This window comes from Thunnus thynnus, chromosome 15 (assembly GCF_963924715.1).
Source record: "Thunnus thynnus chromosome 15, fThuThy2.1, whole genome shotgun sequence".
NCBI lineage: Eukaryota > Metazoa > Chordata > Actinopteri > Scombriformes > Scombridae > Thunnus > Thunnus thynnus.
This window is the reverse complement of record NC_089531.1, coordinates 2,650,091-2,672,466: the sequence shown is the minus strand read 5'-3', so window position 1 is coordinate 2,672,466 and position 22,376 is coordinate 2,650,091. Positions and strand designations below refer to the sequence as shown.

General features: G+C 38.3%; 1 pseudogene and 4 gene segments (V, D, J or C); 3 read left to right on the top strand and 2 right to left on the bottom strand.

Annotated features, from left to right (window-relative positions):
• Positions 1–665: 665 nt before the first annotated feature.
• LOC137198563 (Ig kappa chain V region 3368-like) lies at positions 666–1,235 on the top strand. The segment is given in 2 exon segments: positions 666–717; positions 931–1,235. Coding segments are annotated over 2 exon segments (357 nt in total).
• Positions 1,236–3,943: 2,708 nt separating this feature from the next.
• On the top strand, positions 3,944–4,512 carry LOC137198562 (Ig kappa chain V region 3368-like). The segment is given in 2 exon segments: positions 3,944–3,995; positions 4,205–4,512. Coding segments are annotated over 2 exon segments (360 nt in total).
• Positions 4,513–5,690: 1,178 nt separating this feature from the next.
• Positions 5,691–7,360, bottom strand: LOC137199089 (Ig kappa-b4 chain C region-like). The segment is given in 2 exon segments: positions 5,691–6,162; positions 7,029–7,360. A coding segment is annotated over 1 exon segment (255 nt).
• A 2,709-nt stretch (positions 7,361–10,069) lies between these two features.
• Positions 10,070–21,492, top strand: LOC137198561 (uncharacterized; annotated as a pseudogene).
• LOC137198483 (Ig kappa-b4 chain C region-like) lies at positions 16,692–17,139 on the bottom strand (the record flags this gene model as incomplete). The annotated part of the segment is given in 1 exon segment: positions 16,692–17,139. A coding segment is annotated over 1 exon segment (345 nt), but the record flags the coding sequence as incomplete, so codon positions are not given.
• Positions 21,493–22,376: the final 884 nt, after the last annotated feature.

Genomic DNA, 22,376 nt, shown 5'->3' with positions numbered 1-22,376 from the left:
TCCAGAATGAAACTCTGAAAGTATTAAAATTCAGATTGAATAAAATGTTTTAAATAACACAGAGCAATGAGTGTTTACATACAGTTAATTGTGAGTGCACATATTCCATGTGATATACTGTCAGATATTGTAAACATGTCTTTCAAGGTCTGAAAAATTCTTAAATCCTAATTTTTAAAAATTTTTTGAAGGCCATAAAGTTGTGTATATACTGTGTGTTAAAATATTATATCAGCTGCTTTAACATCATGAGGAAGCCCTCTGAATTATTCTCCCATTAATGTTTTATTGAATGCACCTAGGACATTTTGACATGACGTCTTTGACCTTCTGAACGAATGTGAGCTTCTAAAACTGTTGTAGTGTTAGAAATAAAAAACATAATATCATCAGCATACCGTCACAAAATGAATGTGATCGTTGGTTGTGACCTGACCTGAATTATTTACAGTATGTACAATGTAAAAATCTGATGTATCAGCTACAAATTACAGTGAGTTCTCCCAGCAGTGAGGAGGAAACAGAATGATATGTTGAGGACAACTACAGTTGACTGACTCTGTGTTTGCATATCTGTCCTGCCTCTCTGCTCCCAGCCGTTAAGAGGCCAGTGTTGATCAGTGGCTGTCCAGACCTTTCAGAGCCACTGACACGCCGGCAGCACAATGATGATGTCACTGACTCTACTGCTGGCCACCCTGGGGCTCCTTGTTCAGGGTGAGACTCTCTTGTGAAAACTTTGCTGCAGGATGCAACCAGGTTCACCACAATGATGTTCTGCTGTGATGGAGAAACACTGAAACAAGCAGCATTTACCTTCTTACATCTATTCTCCATGTTAAAGAAATGATACTCTTCTGTTTTCATGTTGATCATCTTTCTCCAAGCTGGATTTGTCTCAATAACCCTTCTCCTCTTTTTCATGTCCAGGTTCATCAGGAGAAATCACTGTGACTCAGTCTCCTGGATCTCAGTCTGTTGTTCCAGGACAGACTGTCTCCATCAGATGTAAAACCAGTTCAAGTGTTAGTAATGTGCTCAGCTGGTACCTTCAGAAATCTGGAGAAGCTCCTAAACTCCTGATTTATTATCCTACAACTCTTCAGTCTGGAGTTTCATATCGTTTTAGTGGAAGTGGATACGGCACTGACTTCACTCTGACCATCAGTGGAGTTCAGGCTGAAGATTCAGGAGTTTATTACTGTCAGCAGGGTTACAACCCGTTTACACAGTGATACAGTGATATTGTTGCAACATTAATGAAGAGAAAAAGATCCACTGGAAGAGCAGATATTCAGTGAGAACACTGAACATGTGGAAGCAGCTGCAGACTGATCAAAGCTCTCGTGGTGTCTACAGTTTGTGAATCGCAGCTACATGAAGATTATTGTTTGAAAAGTTGCAGATAACTTACATTATGATCCTCTGAGCTCCAACAGATGAAGCACAAACATCTGCTGGTGTAAATATAGACGCTCAGACAGAGAGGTGTAAAACAACCTTTATTATTCAGCAGCACATCACTACAGCATTACACCAGTCAATCCCACAATCTGTCTACAAGCTTCCTGTCATCGTCCTTCCTACATCCTTTGGAATCCACATTTCAATAAACTGAGATAAAATAGTCACAACTCCAGTATTTCCCTGATGTCAAAGATATCACAGATCAATATGAATGTTGGAATCATTTTTCCTGTCGTCTGACTTGATAGATGTCTTCATGTCTGTCCTAGAATCAGTTTCTTATTTGCTTCACCAGCTCCATCCCACATTCAGACTGGCTCTCTTAAGTGCATTCAGGAGTAAGAGGGTTTATATCCTATACTTACTCAGGAATTTATCAAATCATAGGGTGGGAATTGTTAGGAGTGAAACGCAAATGGGAAGAAGACCTTGAGTATAATTTTGAAGAAGCGGAATGGGAATCACTGTGTATTGGTAGTCAGTATTTCTTTTTTAACAGTAGACATAAAATTATACAATACAGTCTCATTCATAGAATATACTACACCCCTGACAGGTTGCACAGAATAAAACCTCAGTATTCCGAGTTCCGCCCAAGATGTAAAACTGGAACAGCAACACTGATACATATGTTCTGGTCCTGCCCATGTCTAAATACATCCTGGATCTCTATAGTTAATGAGCTAAGTGACATCATAGGAACAACCATCCCCAAAGAACCAAGAATAATTCTATTGGGTGATACCTCCATGATAAAAGTCAATAAAAACAAACTCAAATTTATTAGAATTGCCCTCATCATAGCCAACAAATGTATAGCTATGCAATGGAAAGATGAACATCCACCTACATCTGCTAGATGGACTGATGAATTAGCATCGTGTCTAGCAAATGAAAAGATAATGTATAAGTTGAAGGGAAAGCCTGGAGAGTTTAAAAAGATTTGGGGAGGTTTTCTAACATTCAACATAAGTATTGAATCCAACTGTCATGTGTGAGTCAGTTTTTTTGTTTCCTTTTTTTAATTTATATTTATTTATTTATTTCTTGCTCTATCCCACTCTTTTAACTAAACTGATACACAAGAGCTGTTATCAATTCCCTCTCTGCAACTATACTGTTTTTTTGTTTCTTCTTAATAGTCTGAACTGTTGTAACTTATCCCTCTCTCTTTGTATAGGTACATATCCTGAAGTAATTAGGAGTTGGACCTGAAGGGGCAACCCAATCGCCAGAAGAAAACGTTGGCATTGAACGTTTCTGCAAACCACAGAAACGTTGAATATATACGTTACAACACGCGTAATACGTATCATATCAACATTTCTACAAATGTAGCATATTAACATTTCTACCTGTTGAATAATGATGTTTTATGGTGTGACAACGCTGTGGTTAAGGTCTGGTGAGGTTTAGGCACAAAGACCACTTGGTAAGAGTTAGAGAAAGATCATGGTTTGGGTTAAAATAAAAATAAAAAATAAAATAAAAACGGCCGATGTCTCACTAAAAAAAAGCCGGTTTTCTCACCAGAAAAACGGCTGCAAATGTCATGACGTCTCGCTAAAAACACCTGCTTTTGTCGGTTGAAACTGGAAGCGGACATTGGTTTCGAGGTGGTCTCGAACCGTGTTCTCTGCTGAATTCCAACTTGCTGCCAAGAAACTTACTAACCATCCACCGACCCCTCCTCCTCCTAATAATAGGAAAGATCAGCTCATATAGATCACATGTGAACTATGTCACTTTAGAAATGTTGAGATGATACATATTATTGAAATGTTAATATGCTATGTATTACACATGTTGAAATGTAGATGTTCAACGTTTCTGTGGTTTGCAGAAACGTAAACTGCCAACGTTTTATTCTGGCGACCAGGCTGGAAGGGGTGGGTGGGAATGGGAGGGATGGAGGGAGGGTCGGGCTGATATGACTTCTATGTTTTTATATTTTTGTACATCGTTGCATTATTCAGCTCAAGGTTTGTTAAGTTCAAAACCAATAATAATAATGTTGAGTGTATTCAATAGATTTTAATGAGGAAAACTCCTAAATTTATCTATAAACTGTTTATTTATCTATGTGGTGATTTTGAGGACTTTCACACGAGTAATTTCACATTTTGTACTTTGGAAAAAACAAGATACACAATAGACAAAATGACAAACTGAATTTATAATAAGCCTCAAAATTATTAGATTACAGAATTCACATCAGTCTTTCTAACTGCTTGATGGAAATCAAATGAAGTTCTCTCCCTCAAATTGTCACTCCTTTATGTTATGGATGATGTAAATGTTGAGTTCTCCCAGCAGTGAGGAGGAAACAGCATGATATGTTGAGGACAGCTACAGTTCACTGACTCTGTGTGTTTGCATATCTGTCCTGCCTCTCTGCTCCCAGCCGTTAAGAGGCCAGTGTTGATCAGTGGCTGTCCAGACCTTTCAGAGTCACTGACACACCGCCGGCAGCACAATGATGATGTCACTGACTCTACTGCTGGCCACCCTGGGGCTCCTTGTTCAGGGTGAGACTCTCTTGTGAAAACTTTGCTTCAGGATGCAACCAGGTTCACCACAATTATGTTCTGCTGTGATGGAGAAACACTGAAACAAGCAGCATTTACCTTCTTCCATCTATTCTCCATGAATGATACTCTTCTGTTTTCATGTTGATCATCTTTCTCCAAGCTGGATTTGTCTCAATAACCCTTCTCCTCTTTTTCATGTTTTCCAGGTTCATCAGGACAAATCACTGTGACTCAGTCTCCTGGATCTCAGTCTGTTGTTCCAGGACAGACTGTCTCCATCAAATGTAAAACCAGCACAGGTGTTAGTAACGACCTCCAGTGGTACCTTCAGAAAACTGGAGAAGCTCCTAAACTCCTGATTTATAATGCTCAATCCCGTCAGCCTGGAGTTTCAGATCGTTTTAGTGGAAGTGGATACGGCACTGACTTCACTCTGACCATCAGTGGAGTTCAGGCTGAAGATTCAGGAGTTTATTACTGTCAGCAGGATAACAGCTTATCGTTCACACAGTGATACAACGTCGTACAAAAACCTCCCTCAGCTGAAGAGGAACTGATCTGACTCAACAGCTGCACTCAAACAAAAACAACAGAGGTTTTAATAATTTCATTTTAACATAATCATTAACACACTAATTATTCTGTATTTAACATTTTTATTTTATTTTAAATGCTTTCATTAATACAGAATCTAAAACATTTGGCTGAACATCAAATCTAACCTCTGTTGAAGTATGATTTCAATTCTTTAATAAGTTTAATCTACTGACTACAACACATGAACACTAAAACTATTATTATTTATTTATTTCATCTCTTACTATTTTTCATAGATACTCAAACATACATTTTTTTAGAAATAAATTAAAAAATGTTATCATGATAAAATCTACTATCATTTGTGTTGTAAAATTACTAATCATGTCATGTGACATATATTTGTCATTTTGCGTGTTTTTATTCCAGCAGCAAGTATTTATAATATAAACCAAAAAACATTTAATTGATTATGTAATTAATTAATACTTGAATTCTTTCCCTTTTTCATCTCTTTCATTTGTCTTTGTGTTTCAGCTCTTCAGCAGAAGCAGGTTGTATAAATGTCCAGGGTTAAAATGTCAGATCACACTCATTTTATATCTCTTTATGCTGATGATATTTTACTTTTTATTTCAGAATTAGAACATATTTCTGAGGCTTTTGTGAATTTGTTTAAAAGATTATATATATTCTTTTAATACATTTGAAAAAAATCAAAATATTAGACTCTTTGCACTGACACACTTCAGTAACATAAGATGATTGGAGGATTTTTCATTAAAATTACTCAATTACTAATTATAACAGACAAATCTGAAGTGACTCCAGCAAAGCATTTTCTACAATTATTATGATTTTACTGTAAACTGTGACAACAAATTATGGACTTACTACCACCATGACTGTGTAGCATTAATCACATAATATCTAAGAGTGTTGTTTGAGTGTAAATACTTTCCTAATATACAGTATATGAATCAATACATTATGTGATCTTACATTTTCCTTCTGAAGTCTTCATAGAGCAGTTGAAACATTTATAACTCAGTTTTATCAGGATTTAATATCATTACTGTTACCATTAAGAGAAAATAATTGAAACACATTTATAATAATAAAGATGAAAACAAGTGATTTGATGAACAGATCTTTATTGTCTGGAAATACTGAAATTATATTGAAACATTACAACAAGCAAGTAAATATTGTTACTGAAACATGTGAAATAAAAGAGAGAGATAGTTGCAGAGATCAGAGTGAGAGCAGTAGCAGAGTAAAAGCAGTAGCAGTGAGTCAGGTCAGGACTGGGAACACTGGTCTCTCCTCAGTGTCTCTGAGACTGGAGTCTGGGAGCCCTGGGTGGCCTCACAGGTCACAGAGCCCACCTTCCTCCACTGGTCTGCAGGGAGCCTCAGGGTGCTGCTCCAGCTGTAGCGGCTGTCCTTCTGCAGCACCCCGGGGCTCCTGCTCTGCTCCAAGCTGCTGCTGCTGCTGCCGTCCACCTTCCAGGCCAGACTCCAGTCTGAGGGGAAGCCGTCGTTGGCCAGACACATGAGCGTGGCCTTCCCCTGCTGCAGCTCCTCGCTGGAGGGGGGCAGCACCGTCAGGGTGGGACGGACATCACCTAGGAGACACCAATCAGATTAGAGGACAGGGACCACACATCTGTCAATCGAACACCAGACACTTGGACACCTTTACTGTGTGAGAGTGGATTTTCCCCTTTAAGGAGTTTCTGTCAGATGTTTTTTCTGCTCCACCACTCACTCACTCACACATTGTTTCACTTCCCTTTAAGAAACCTCTCATGCAGATCAGCACAGAAAGAGTCCTCATATGACTCTTTACTGCATTTTATTTTACACTATTTACTGAAAATAAAGATATGAAGTTTGTAAATATATCTTAGACATCCTTGATTTAATTTTAGAATTTATACCAACAACTTTACTGACAAAACTATCAAATGAGCAACAGTTAATCAGATTCAGTGTTAAAGGACATTATGAGCAAAAACAGACAGCCGTAATATACACAACATGTTGAGACATATTAAAGAAACAAATATCTTTAAGAACAAAGAAATATTTCAAACTGAGGTTAAAAGACAATTTCTGTCATTTTAAATGATGAGAGATGTGCAGCATTTTTCTATCATCACCCACACTGTTCAGAATAAATTTAACTCAACATTCACTCAAATTGGAGATTAAAGATTAAAATTTAAAAACATGTTTAAAGTAGGATTGTTGTTCTTTAACCTTTCTGCTGTTCACATTTAACAAACTAACTGGAACATGTAAAGAAAAGTTCAGTAAAGCTGCTTTGAGTTCAACTTCAAGGTTAAAGAGGAGAAATGAACAATAAAATTGAGACTTTAAAGTGTTTTAGATCAGCTCAGTGGGAACTTATATCGACTACAAATGTTCAGACACAGAAATTATAAACTTAACTGATGATTCGATTTTTAATATTTGAGCAGAAACTTACTTCCAACATCCAGTCTGGTTCCTCCACCAAAAGTCCACCACAGTGATACAAACTGACTGAGTCGTCGTACAAAAACCTCTCACTGTAGAGAGACACGGCTCTCTGACTTTGAACACAACAAACTCTACAAAAACAGCCTCAGTCTGTGAAACACAGCCGGATGATATGAAAATATATAACAATAGGCCAATAATTTATATTCTTATTCTAAAATTAATCATTTTGTTTCATGTTTACTGTATTTTAAATTATGTCTTGAATTAAAACTGAGTGTTGTAGATGTAAAATGAATCAAAACAGACATTTCTGAAGACAATCTGTTCACAGAACATAAATGAAACACAGAAAATGATCACTGACACATAGGTAATCAATACTCTGGTAAATTGATTGATCCATTGATTAAGCAGCATCATCAGAGTAATCCAAGTCCCTGTTGGAGTCAGTCAGAGCATTTCCATAGAGAGCCACTTTGCATCAGCAGCACCATGCTCCAGTGCTCTGGGAGAGTTTATAGTCCTGAGAGTTGAACACTGGATGACTGACAGCTGTCCTTCATCACAACAGAAGCCACAGAAATCCTCCTCATCAAAAACATGACTTTGATCTCCGTCCTCATCTGGACTCTCCTCTGCTGCTGCTTCACAGGTAAAATCCAGAGAATCAAACTCCTCTCCTCTATGAACATTTGTCCCTCTGAAATGAAGCCCACAAAACCATCAAAACCATTAAAACCATGACGCTGCTTTATGTTTTTTGTCTCTGTATCCTCAGAGTCCAGAGGCCAGATCACAGTGACTCAGCCTGCAGCAGTGAGATCTGCTCTGGGAGGATCCACAACCATCAACTGTAGGACCAGTCAGGATGTTTTTGTTTCCACCGCTTTAGCCTGGTACCAACAGAAAGATGGAGAAGCTCCTAAACTTCTCATTTACGATGCTACCACTCCAGAATCAGGGATTCCAGATCGTTTTTCAGGCAGTGGGTCAAACTCTGACTTCACTCTGACCATCAGTGGAGTTCAGGCTGAAGATGCAGCAGTTTATTACTGTCAGAGTTTCCACTATATCAACAGTCAGTATGTGTTCACACAGTGAAAAAGCGTCGTACAAAAACCTCCCTCAGTCAGACTGAACAGAAACTGAACTGACTGCAGCAGCTGGAAGCTACTGCAGAGACTGATACAGTTCACTGAAAACACACACACACACACACACACACACACACACACACACACACACACACACACACACACACAGATGATTTATGATGTTCATAGTGTCTCTATCAGTTTTCCTCCTGATGGTCAAACAGTCCACCTCCCACCTCAACAACCTCTTACTGAGTCAAACAAATATTTAATCATTCAAGATTCATCTTGACTCAAAAATGTAAAATCTATCAAACAGAGACATTCTGTTCTTTCATGCTGCCCTATCATCACCTCAGCTGTTAAATCCTCTTCATCACATTATGTTATGACACATCTCACACTCATCATCGTTCTCTGTATAAAAAAGTTGGATGAACTTCATAACTGACAAGATAGAATAATCATCTCATGATGTTCACTCATAAAAGTCAACTGTAAAAGCTTCCAAACTACCTCACGTCTTCTCTCATTTCAATCTAGTAAACTAAAGTACATAGTAAACTTGGCAGAATTTGCTCCAGATACTCTTCATCTGTTAAAATTAAATGAAGTGCAAACTGCCCCGAGCTAGATTCTTTCATTCCCCTTGAAGATTTTTAAACTTCAATTATTTACAGTATGTGCAACGTAAAAATCTGATGTATCAGCTACAAATTAATTACAGTGTATTCAACCCAATACAAAAATCACTAAAAGAAAATAATGTGATTATAGTTCATTCATTTAAATACAATGTAGACATTTGAACAGTGAATTTTCCCAGCAGTGCATGTGAAGTCAGATCATATAATGACTACCTGCTAGGGTTGGGCCCAAATACAAATACGTTATTCAGCAAAGCACAAATATTGCTCTTTTTTTTGTTTGTTTTTTACAAATACTTGTTCCATACAAATATTTTAAACAGTATTTGTTGTTGAGAAGAAAAAAAAAACATTTCAAATACCAGCATGCAGGTCGGTTACATCACTATCTCAGTGTCTCTCCTCTGCTCCGCTGTTACGTCTATCAGCAGGTCTCAATGAGGGGAGTCACATCCACCTGCTACATGACATGATACATTGATGTTATCATAGATGCTGAGCTTAACTTTCACTGTCATATCAATAATGTCACAACATCAGATTTCTATCACCTCAAAAAATATCAAATTCAGACACTGAAGAACTGGTACATGGATTTGTCACAAGCAGACTTGACTATTGCAATACTATTTTTTCTGGACTCTCGAAAAACTGTTAAGCGCCTGCAGCTTATACAGAATGATGCTGCACGTATTTTAGACGAGACTAAAAAAAGTGCACATATCACACCTGTTCTTAATTCCTTGCACTGGCTTCCAGTAAATGCTAGAATTGATTTTAAAGTCCTCCTACTCGTCTACAAGGCACTGAATGGCACTGCTCCAAATTATATTAAGGAATTTCTTTTGCCATATGAACCAACAAGAAGCCTCACATCATCAGCCAGTGGTCTCCTTGTTGTCCTCCATGTGAGTGCTCTAAAGCAGGAGAAGCTGCATTCAGCTATTATGCTCCATACAGATGGACTGACTTTCCAAGTGATATTAGAGATGCCCCAACACTTAGTTCCTTTAAAAGTAGACTTAAAACATTTCTGTTTACTGTTGTGCTTAACTAGGTTGAGCAACTATCTGCTCCTGTTTTAACTGAATTATTATGTACTTTAATTACCTATGCATCCATGTATACAATCATATGTTTGCTTGCTTTTATGTATGATGATATGTATGTTTGTATTTTATGTATTTATAATTGTATTGCTCTTGCCCTTGTGAAGCTCATTGTGTTGCTTTCTGTATGAAATTTGCTCTATAAGAAAATGTGACATGACTTGGAAGAGCAGATATTCAGTGAGAACACTGAACATGTGGAAGCAGCTGCAGACTGATCAAAGCTCTCGTGGTGTCTACAGTTTGTGAATCGCAGCTACATGAAGATTATTGTTTGAAAAGTTGCACATAAGTTACATTATGATCCTCTGAGCTCCAACAGATGAACGACAAACATTTGGTAGTGCACATACAGACACTCAGATACAGAGGTATAAATCAGCATCAATACAGCATTACACCAGTCAATCCCACAATCTGCCTACAAGCTTCCTGTCTCTGCTCCTCCATCCCCATGCTGAAATACAGAACAATATAGTACAGAGCAGGACAGAGAGGACACATGTGAGGGACACCATGTAGAACAGACTCACTGTTTCTGTTAAAATGTTCTCCTTTCATCCTTTACTTTGACATGCTTTAAAAACTACCATAATTTAAGAGTAAAATGGTGACAAAAAATGATAAAATCCCTGTGAATATACCCAGAGACAAACTCAGTATCTGTAGATTCATTGAACACAGTAACATGTGACAGCAGTTTATTATTGTAATAATATGTTTGTACACAGATGATTTGATGAAAGTTTCTTTATTGTTCGTACATACAAAAATGATCAGCATTACTGCAAGCATTAAAAAAGTATCACTTGAGAATGTGATGATTATGTTAATTAGTCAGAGCATTTCCATAGAGAGCCACTTTGCATCAGCAGCACCATGCTCCAGTGCTCTGGGAGAGTTTATAGTCCTGAGAGTTGAACACTGGATGACTGACAGTTGTCCTTCATCACAACAGAAGCCACAGAAATCCTCCTCATCAAAAACATGACTTTGATCTCCGTCCTCATCTGGACTCTCCTCTGCTGCTGCTTCACAGGTAAAGTCCAGAGAATCAAACTCCTCTCCTCTTTGAACATCCGTCCCTCTGAAATGAAGCCGACAAAACCATCAAAACCATCAAAACCATGACGCTGCTTTATGTTTTTGTCTCTGTATCCTCAGAGTCCAGAGGCCAGATCACAGTGACTCAGTCTGCAGCAGTGAGATCTGCTCTGGGAGGATCCACAACCATCAGCTGTAGGACCAGTCAGAATGTTTATGGTTCCATCGCTTTAGCCTGGTACCAACAGAAAGATGGAGAAGCTCCTAAACTTCTCATTTACGGTGCTACCTATCGAGCATCAGGGATTCCAGATCGTTTTTCAGGCAGTGGATCAAACTCTGACTTCACTCTGACCATCAGTGGAGTTCAGGCTGAAGATTCAGCAGTTTATTACTGTCAGAGTGCACACTATCCCAACAGTCAGTGGGTGTTCACACAGTGAAAAAGCGTCGTACAAAAACCTCCCTCAGTCAGACTGAACAGAAACTGAACTGACTGCTGCAGCTGGAAGCTACTGCAGAGACTGATACAGTTCACTGAACACACACACACACACACACACACACACACACACACACACACACAACTTTTATATTAAACCATTAGACAATTGATTCATATGTCTGTAGTAACAAATATGACTCTATCTCAGATAATAATCACAGTATTTTTCATGATTGGTCTCACAGTGGTACAAACACAGTAACAACTTTGTACTGATGACCTGATAGAAACTGAAGGAAACAAATTAGTTACATTGAAGTAAATGAAAAAAGAGGCCAAACAGGTATTTTGTTCCTTTATTAAAACATATGAAATGTGATATGAAGTTATACATTGAGAACATCAGATTCCTTAAAGCTTGAAATAATCTTCTGTATCAAGGTGTCTCCACAGCTCAGCAGGTGATTGACAGTTCTGTGTAGACTCTACCTGTTACCTGTTCTAGCTGTGTTTACTTTCTCTCATATTCACTTTGTTATACAGAGCAGTAACAACGCTGCTGAAGCGAAAGTTTGGACTGGCAGTAGTGGATCTGTTAGATGAGGATAATATAATTGTTGCAGCATTAAAGTCAAAAATCAAAAACCAGACTCACTTTTCAGACCCATGTGGAACACCTATCAAGCAAACTGAAGGTCAAAAATGGATTTTTGTACAGAAACAAATCATGTTTCTCTTCTGCTGGTCTGTGAAGGAAGGTAATCGCACACTCGTCACCACGATACTAAAAATATACTTTCATAATTTACCAACGTTTCCACATGACAGTCTTCTTCAGGGTATTGAGGGACATAACAGCTCAACAGACATTATATAGGAGATAGGACACAGATGTGTCTGTCATGGGGAGGAGTGTCCTCAATCACATTTACATACTGTTGGAGGAGCAAGTACCTGATTCACATGACATTTAAAAGTCACATCAGGAAAACATGATACGTTTGATCAATAGCTTAGATCATACAGTGCATCAAAAAAAAACAAAAAAACATCTCCATATAAATGCACAATACATTTGATAAAAGGTTAGTTATACAATATGTCAAAAGAACATCAGAAAAGATCTCCATATAAATATCAAATCGTGGCTACGAGTGTGCGACTACCTTCCTTCACACCTTTCCTACTTTCATGGTGGTCAGCAACTCTCCAACACTGGTTTGTGTTCCTCCTCTCTCTCATCCTGAGAATCTCTTCTGCTAGTTGAAAGACCATTGTACAATCTACAATTCTGTGTGCGCTTGATTATGGTGATATTGTATATATGCATGCTTCTCCCTCCACCTTAAAGCTTCTTGACTTGAGTGTGTCACAGAGCACTGCTCTTCATCACAGCTGATGAATTCCTCACTCACCATTGCATCTTATATGAAAAGGTGGGATGGTCCTCCTTAACAAACAGAAGGCAGCAGCATTGAATGTTGTTTATTTATGAGGCTCTACCGCAAAAACTGCCTGGTTCCCTCTGATCTCTGGTTACATTTAAATACAGTACTTACAATGTCAGGACACATTTTAACATCAGCTGTACCTCTTGTTCACACTGAACTTGGAAAAAGTGGGTTCAAATACTCTGCTGTGTACAGTGTTTGGTTTGTCCCTTCTGGGCTACTGTAGAAACATGGCGGTGCAACATGGCGGGCTTCGTGGAAGAGGACCTGCTCCCTATGTAGATATAAAGGGCTCATTCTAAGATAACAAAAACAATTCTTATTTTCAGGTGATTATACACTAATTAAAACATACTTATGAATATTATATTCCATTTCTGCCAACAGATCCTCCTAAATCTTACACACTGGTCCTTTAAATGAAGAATTAAATCAATGAATAAATAATGAAAAGAAAAAGATTCACTGGAAGAGCAGATATTCAGTGAGAACACTGAACACATGTTTGTTTGTTTGTTTGTTTGTTTATTTAACAGGGACAGTGCACATTAATAAACATTGCTGTATATGCGCCAGTTAGCCAAGAGGCTATCTTTCATCTGTAGTCCCTGGACAGATGTTACAGAGTCGCCCTAAAAACAGAATATGAAAATGAGATTGAAATTACAAAGTTACCGAGGTCATTTATAAGCATGCGGAACAATTAATAAAATGAAGAAAGAAGAACATACATAATATTAATAAAAAACATCATTCAGGACATCCTTAAAACATGCGACACAGAGACTCATGATACAAGATATGCAAGACAATAAATACATGAAGATATTAATGTTAATAGAAAAGTAGATTGAATAAGATCACACTGAGCTGCATTGTTAGACACTAACTAGAACATGCAAAGCAGAAGCACAGATACAAAAAGCATGCACAGTATGTAAAATACATAAATTAGTCTGACACAATAAAAGCAAAACCACAATAAGACATGCATGCAGGTACATGAAGGCAGACTGGCAGTAGCAAGATAGTGACAGGTGACAGTAGACACCAAGGTGCAACTAAGTCTTAGTGCTGACAGAGCTGAGTAGTAATTAACCATTTCTTTAAATGAGCTCTAAATGAACTATACTTGTCCAGTTCTCTAATAGTTGCTGGGATGGAGTTCCATTCTAGTGCAGCTTTAACAAAGAATGCAGACCGACTGAAAGTACTTTTTCTGAGTGGGATGATGCAATCCCCTCTTGCTGCACCTCTTGTGAACCCATATGCAGTTGTTCTTATGTTGACAAACTGTCTGAGCGGAGGAGAGGTCAAACCATATATGATCTGGTACATAAGACAAACATCTACATATTAAATCAAGTCATCAACTCAACAAGTTATATTTTTTTAATATTGGGCAAACCAGTGATGAAAATGTACTGGTTTCTTGTCAAAGAAGTGTTCGTTTATACAAAGACTCTATTGGTTTTAGAGTAGTGTTGCCAGCCTGCGACCAGGTCGTTAAACAGTAAATGATATGGGAAATGACCATGGAATGCATGTACATCTTAGCCGCCTCTGTTGACATATAATCTCGCATGAACCTGAAATTTGACAGATTGAATTTGACCCGGTTACAGACCTTTTTCACCTGAGCCTTGAATGAAAGTTTGGAGTCAATCAAAACACCAAGGTACTTGTATTCAGATATGACCCGTAGCCTCTCCCCTGATACAAAGACATCCGGCTCTACACTAGAACTGTTTGTCTTGGTGAACAAAATACAAACAGCATTGCTTTAACCAGCATTGCTTTAACCATGCTGTTACATGAGTCATGGAGTTTGTGAGATGTCGACATCTAATTATTTACATTATATACAAGGTAAAAATCTGATGTATCAGCTACAAATTACAGTGAGTTCTCCCAGCAGTGAGGAGGAAACAGCATGATATGTTGAGGACAGCTACAGTTGACTGACTCTGTGTGTTTGCATATCTGTCCTGCCTCTCTGCTCCCAGCCGTTAAGAGGCCAGTGTTGATCAGTGGCTGTCCAGACCTTTCAGAGCCACTGACACGCCGGCAGCACAATGATGATGTCACTGACTTTACTGTTGGCCACCCTGGGGCTCCTTGTTCAGGGTGAGACTCTCTTGTGAAAACTTTGCTTCAGGATGCAACCAGGTTCACCACAATGATGTTCTTCTGTGATGGAGAAACACTGAAACAAGCAGCATTTACCTTCTTCCATCTATTCTCCATGTTGAAGAAATGATACTCTTCTGTTTTCACGTTGATCATCTTTCTCCAAGCTGGATTTATCTCAATGACCCTTCTCTTCTTTTTCATGTTTTCCAGGTTCATCAGGACAAATCACTGTGACTCAGTCTCCTGGATCTCAGTCTGTTGTTCCAGGACAGACTGTCTCCATCAGATGTAAAACCAGTTCAACTGTTTGCAATTCAGCTTATTGCTACCTCAACTGGTACCTTCAGAAACCTGGAGAAGCTCCTAAACTCCTGATTTATTTAGCTACAAGCCTTCAGCCTGGAGTTTCTGATCGTTTTAGTGGAAGTGGATCAAACACTGACTTCACTCTGACCATCAGTGGAGTTCAGGCTGAAGATTCAGGAGTTTATTACTGTCAGCAGGATTACAACTTGTTCACACAGTGATACAACGTCGTACAAAAACCTCCCTCAGCTGAAGAGGAACTGATCTGACTCAACAGCTGAACTCAAACAAAAACAGCAGAGGTTTTAATAATTTAATTTGAACATTTTAATATTAAACATTTTGTATTTTACAAAAAAAAGATTTATTTTAAATACTTTCATTAGTACAGAATATGAAACATTTGGCTGAACATCAAATCTAACCTCTGTTGAAGTATGATTTCAATTCTTTAATAAGTTTAATCTACTGACTACAACACATGAACACTAAAACTATTATTATTTATTTATTTAATCTCTTACCATTTTTCATAGATACTCAAACATACAACTTTTTCGAAATAAATTACAAAATGTTATCATGATAATATTTATTATCATTTATGTTGTAAAATTACTAATCATGTCATGTGACATATATTTGTCATTTTGCATGTTTTCATTCCAGCAGCAAGTATTTATAATACAAACCAAAAAACATTTAATTGATTATGTAATTAATTAATACTTGAATTATTTCCCTTTTTCATCTCTTTCATTTGTCTTTGTGTTTCAACTCTTCAGCAGAAGCAGTTTGTAAAGATGTCCAGGGTTAAAATGTCAGATCACACTCATTTTATATCTCTTTATGCTGATGATATTTTGCTTTTTATTTCAGAATTAGAACATATTTCTGAGGGTTTTGTGATTTTGTTTAAAAGATTATGTACATACTTTTAATACATCTGAAAAAATAAAAACATCAGACTCTTTGCACTGACACACTTCAGTAACACAAGATGATTGGAGGATTTTTCATTAAAATTACTCAATTATTAATTATTACAGACAAATCTGAAGTGACTCCAGCAAAGCACTTTCTACAATTATTATGACTTTAATGTAAACTGTGACAACAAATTATGGACTTACTACCACCATGACTGTGTAGCATTAATCACATAATATCTAAGAGTGTTGTTTGAGTGTAAATACTTTCCTAATATACAGTATATGAATCAATACATTATGTGATCTTACATTTTCCTTCTGAAGTCTTCATAGAGCAGTTGAAACATTTATAACTCAGTTTTTATCAGGATTTACCATCATTACTGTTACCATTAAGTGAAAATAATTAGGACACATTTATAATAATAAAGATGAAAACAAGTGATTTGATGAACAGATCTTTATTGTCTGGAAATACTGAAATTATATTGAAACATTACAACAAGCAAGTAAATATTGTTACTGAAACATGTGAAATAAAAGAGAGAGATAGTTGCAGAGATCAGAGTGAGAGCAGTAGCAGAGTAAAAGCAGTAGCAGTGAGTCAGGTCAGGACTGGGAACACTGGTCTCTCCTCAGTGTCTCTGAGACTGGAGTCTGGGAGCCCTGGGTGGCCTCACAGGTCACAGAGACCACCTTCCTCCACTGGTCTGCAGGGAGCCTCAGGGTGCTGCTCCAGCTGTAGCGGCCGTCCTTCTGCAGCACCCCGGGGCTCCTGCTCTGCTCCAAGCTGCTGCTGCTGCTGCCGTCCACCTTCCAGGCCAGACTCCAGTCTGAGGGGAAGCCATCGTTGGCCAGACACATGAGCGTGGCCTTCCCCTGCTGCAGCTCCTCGCTGGAGGGGGGCAGCACCGTCAGGGTGGGACGGACATCACCTAGGAGACACCAATCACATTAGAGGACAGGGACCACACAGCTTTCAATCGAACACCAGACACTTGGACACCTTTACTGTGTGAGAGTGGATTTTCCCCTTTAAGGAGTTTCTGTCAGATGTTTTTTCTGCTCCACCAGTCACTCACTCACACATTGTTTCACTTCCCTTTAAGAAACCTCTCATGCAGATCAGCACAGAAAGAGTCCTCATATGACTCTTTACTGCATTTTATTTTACACTATTTACTGAAAATAAAGATATAAAGTTTGTAAATACATCTTAGACATCCTTGATTTAATTTTAGAATTTATACCAACAACTTTACTGACAAAACTATCAAAAGAGCAACAGTTAATCAGATTCAGTGTTAAAGGACATTATGAGCAAAAACTAACAGACATCCGTAATATACACAACATGTTGAGACATATTAAAGAAACGAATATCTTTAAGAACAAAGAAATATTTAAAACTGAGGTTAAAAGACAATGTTCACAGAACATAAATGAAACACAGAAAATGATCACTGACACATAGTTAATCAATATTCTGGTGAACTGACTGATCCATTGATTAAGCAGCATCATCAGAGTAATCCAAGTCCCTGTTGGAGTCAGTCAGAGCATTTCCATAGAGAGCCACTTTGCATCAGCAGCACCATGCTCCAGTGCTCTGGGAGAGTTTATAGTCCTGAGAGTTGAACACTGGATGACTGACAGCTGTCCTTCATCACAACAGAAGCCACAGAAATCTTCCTCATCAAAAACATGACTTTGATCTCCGTCCTCATCTGGACTCTCCTCTGCTGCTGCTTCACAGGTAAAGTCCAGAGATTCAAACTCCTCTCCTCTATGAACATCCGTCCCTCTGAAATGAAGCTGACAAAACCATCAAAACCATCAAAACCATCAAAACCATGACGCTGCTTTATGTTTTTGTCTCTGTATCCTCAGAGTCCAGAGGCCAGGTCACAGTGACTCAGCCTGCAGCAGTGACATCTGCTCTGGGAGGATCCACAACCATCAGATGTAAGACCAGTCAGGATGTTTTTGGTTCCACCACTTTAGCCTGGTACCAACAGAAAGATGGAGAATCTACTAAACTTCTCATTTACTATGCTACCACTCGAGCATCAGGGATTCCAGATCGTTTTACAGGCAGTGGATCAAACTCTGACTTCACTCTGACCATCAGTGGAGTTCAGGCTGAAGATTCAGGAGTTTATTACTGTCAGAGTGCACATGTTATCAACAGTCAGGTTGTGTTCACACAGTGAAAAAGCGTCGTACAAAAACCTCCCTCAGTCAGACTGAACAGAAACTGAACTGACTGCTGCAGCTGGAAGCTACTGCAGAGACTGATACAGTTCACTGAACACACACACACACACACACACACACACACAGATGATTTATGATGTTCATAGTGTCTCTATCAGTTTTCCTCCTGAAGGTCAAACAGTCCACCTCCCACCTCAACAACCTCTTACTGAGTCAAACAAATATTTAGTCATTCAAGATTCATCTTGACTCAAAAATGTAAAATCTATCAAACAGAGACATTCTGTTCTTTCATGCTGCCCCATCATCACCTCAGCTGTTAAATCCTCTTCATCACATTATGTTATGACACATCTCACACTCATCAGAATTTGCTCCAGATACTCTTCATCTGTTAAAATTAAATGAAGTGTAAACTGCCCCGAGCTAGATTCTTTCATTCCTCTTGAAGATTTTTAAACTTCAACTATTTACAGTATGTGCAACGTAAAAATCTGATGTATCAGCTACAAATTAATTACAGTGTATTCAACCCAATACAAAAATCACTAAAAGAAAATAATGTGATTATAGTTCATTCATTTCAGTACAATGTAGACATTTGAACAGTGAATTTTCCCAGCAGTGCATGTGAAGTCAGATCATATAATGACTACCTGCTAGGGTTGGGCCCAAATACAAATATGTTATTCAGCAAAGCACAAATATTGTTTTTTTTGTTTTTTTGTTTACGAATATTTGTTCCATACAAATATTTTAAACAGTATTTGTTTTTGAGAAGAACAAAAAAACATGTCAAATACCAGCGTGCAGGTCGGTTACATCACTATCTCAGTGTCTCTCCTCTGCTCCGCTGTTACGTCTATCAGCAGGTCTCAACGAGGGGAGTCACATCCACCTGCTACATGACATGATACATTGATGTTATCATAGATGCTGAGCTTAACTTTCACTGTCATATCAATAATGTCACAAGATCAGATTTCTATCACCTCAAAAAATATCTCAAAAATCAGAGGCTTTCTGTCAAATTCAGACACTGAAAAACTAGTACATGCATTTGTCACAAGCAGACTTGACTATTGCAATACTATTTTTTCTGGACTCTCGACAAACTGTTAAGCGCCTGCAGCTTATACAGAATGATGCTGCACGTATTTTAGACGAGACTAAGAAAAGTGTACATATCACACCTGTTCTTAATTCCTTGCACTGGCTTCCAGTAAATGCTAGAATTGATTTTAAAGTCCTCCTACTCGTCTGCAAGGCACTGAATGGCACTGCTCCAAATTATATTAAGGAATTTCTTTTGCCATATGAACCAACAAGAAGCCTCACATCATCAGCCAGTGGTCTCCTTGTTGTCCTCCATGTGAGTTCTCTAAAGCAGGAGAAGCTGCATTCAGCTATTATGCTCCATACAGATGGACTGACTTTCCAAGTGATATTAGAGATGCCCCAACACTTAGTTCCTTTAAAAGTAGACTTAAAACATTTCTGTTTACTGTTGTGCTTAACTAGGTTGAGCAACTATCTGCTCCTGTTTTAAATGAATTATTATGTACTTTAATTACTTATGCATCCATGTATACAATCATATGTTTGCTTGCTTTTATGTATGATGATATGTATGCTTGTATTTTATGTATTTATAATTGTATTGCTCTTGCCCTTGTGAAGCTCATTGTGTTGCTTTCTGTATGAAATTTGCTCTATAAGAAAATGTGACATGACTTGGAAGAGCAGATATTCAGTGAGAACACTGAACATGTGGAAGCAGCTGCAGACTGATCAAAGCTCTCGTGGTGTCTACAGTTTGTGAATCGCAGCTACATGAAGATTATTGTTTGAAAAGTTGCACATAAGTTACATTATGATCCTCTGAGCTCCAACAGATGAACCACAAACATTTGGTAGTGCAAATACAAACACTCAGACACAGAGGTATAAATCAGCATCAATACAGCATTACACCAGTCAATCCCACAATCTGCCTACAAGCTTCCTGTCTCTGCTCCTCCATCCCCATGCTGAAATACAGAACAATATAGTACAGAGCAGGACAGAGAAGACACATGTGAGGGACACCATGTAGAACAGACTCACTGTTTCTGTTAAAATGTTCTCCTTTCATCTTTTACTTTGACATGCTTTAAAAACTACCATAATTTAAGAGTAAAATGGTGACAAAAAATGATAAAATCCCTGTGAATATACCCAGAGACAAACTCAGTATCTGTAGATTCATTGAACACAGTAACATGTGACAGCAGTTTATTATTGTAATAATATGTTTGTACACAGATGATTTGATGAAAGTTTCTTTATTGTTCATACATACAAAAATGATCAGCATTACTGCAAGCATTAAAAAAGTATCACTTGAGAATGTGATGATTATGTTAATTAATCAGAGCATTTCCATAGAGAGCCACTTTGCATCAGCAGCACCATGCTCCAGTGCTCTGGGAGAGTTTATAGTCCCGAGAGTTGAACACTGGATGACTGACAGCTGTCCTTCATCACAACAGAAGCCACAGAAATCCTCCTCATCAAAAACATGACTTTGATCTCTGTCCTCATCTGGACTCTCCTCTGCTGCTGCTTCACAGGTAAAGTCCAGAGAATCAACCTCCTCTCCTCTATGAACATCCGTCCCTCTGAAATGAAGCCGACAAAACCATCAAAACCATCAAAACCATCAAAACCATGATGCTGCTTTATGTTTTTGTCTCTGTATCCTCAGAGTCCAGAGGCCAGGTCACAGTGACTCAGTCTGCAGCAGTGAGATCTGCTCTGGGAGAATCCACAACCATCAACTGTAGGGTCAGTCGTGAGGTTGATGAAGATTGTGGCAGTTTTGCATCCGACCCCTGTTTAGCCTGGTACCAACAAAAAGATGGAGAAGCTCCTAAACTCCTCATTTACGGTGCTACCACTTGAGAATCAGGGATTCCAGATCGTTTTTCAGGCAGTGGATCAAACTCTGACTTCACTCTGACCATCAGTGGAGTTCAGGCTGAAGATTCAGGAGTTTATTACTGTCAGAGTCTTCATGATATCAACAGTCAGTATGTGTTCACACAGTGAAAAAGCGTCGTACAAAAACCTCCCTCAGACAGACTGAACAGAAACTGAACTGACTGCTGCAGCTGGAAGCTACTGCAGAGACTGATACAGTTCACTGAACACACACACACACACACACACACACACACACACACACACACACACACACACACACACACACACACACACACACACACATTTTCAGATTAAGCCATTAGACAATTGATTCATATGTCTGTAATAACGAATATGAATCTATCTCAGATAATAATCACAGTATTTTTCATGATTGGTCTCACAGTGGTACAAACACAGTAACAACTTTGTACTGATGACCTGATAGAAACTGAAGGAAACAAATTAGTTACATTGAAGTAAATGAAAAAAGAGGCGAAACAGGTATTTTGTTCCGTTATTAAAACATATGAAATGTGATATGAAGTTATACATTGAGAACATCAGATTCCTTAAAGCTTGAAATAATCTTCTGTATCAAGGTGTCTCCACAGCTCAGCAGGTGATTGACAGTTCTGTGTAGACTCTACCTGTTACCTGTTCTAGCTGTGTTTACTTTCTCTCATATTCACTTTGTTATACAGAGCAGTAACAACGCTGCTGAAGAGAAAGTTTGGACTGGCAGTAGTGGATCTGATAGATGAGGATAATATAATTGTTGCAGCATTAATGAAGAGAAAAAGATCCACTGGAAGAGCAGATATTCAGTGAGAATACTGAACATGTGGAAGCAGCTGCAGACTGATCAAAGCTCTCGTGGTGTCTACAGTTTGTGAATCGCAGCTACATGAAGATTATTGTTTGAAAAGTTGCAGATAACTTACATTATGATCCTCTGAGCTCCAACAGATGAAGCACAAACATCTGCTGGTGTAAATATAGACGCTTAG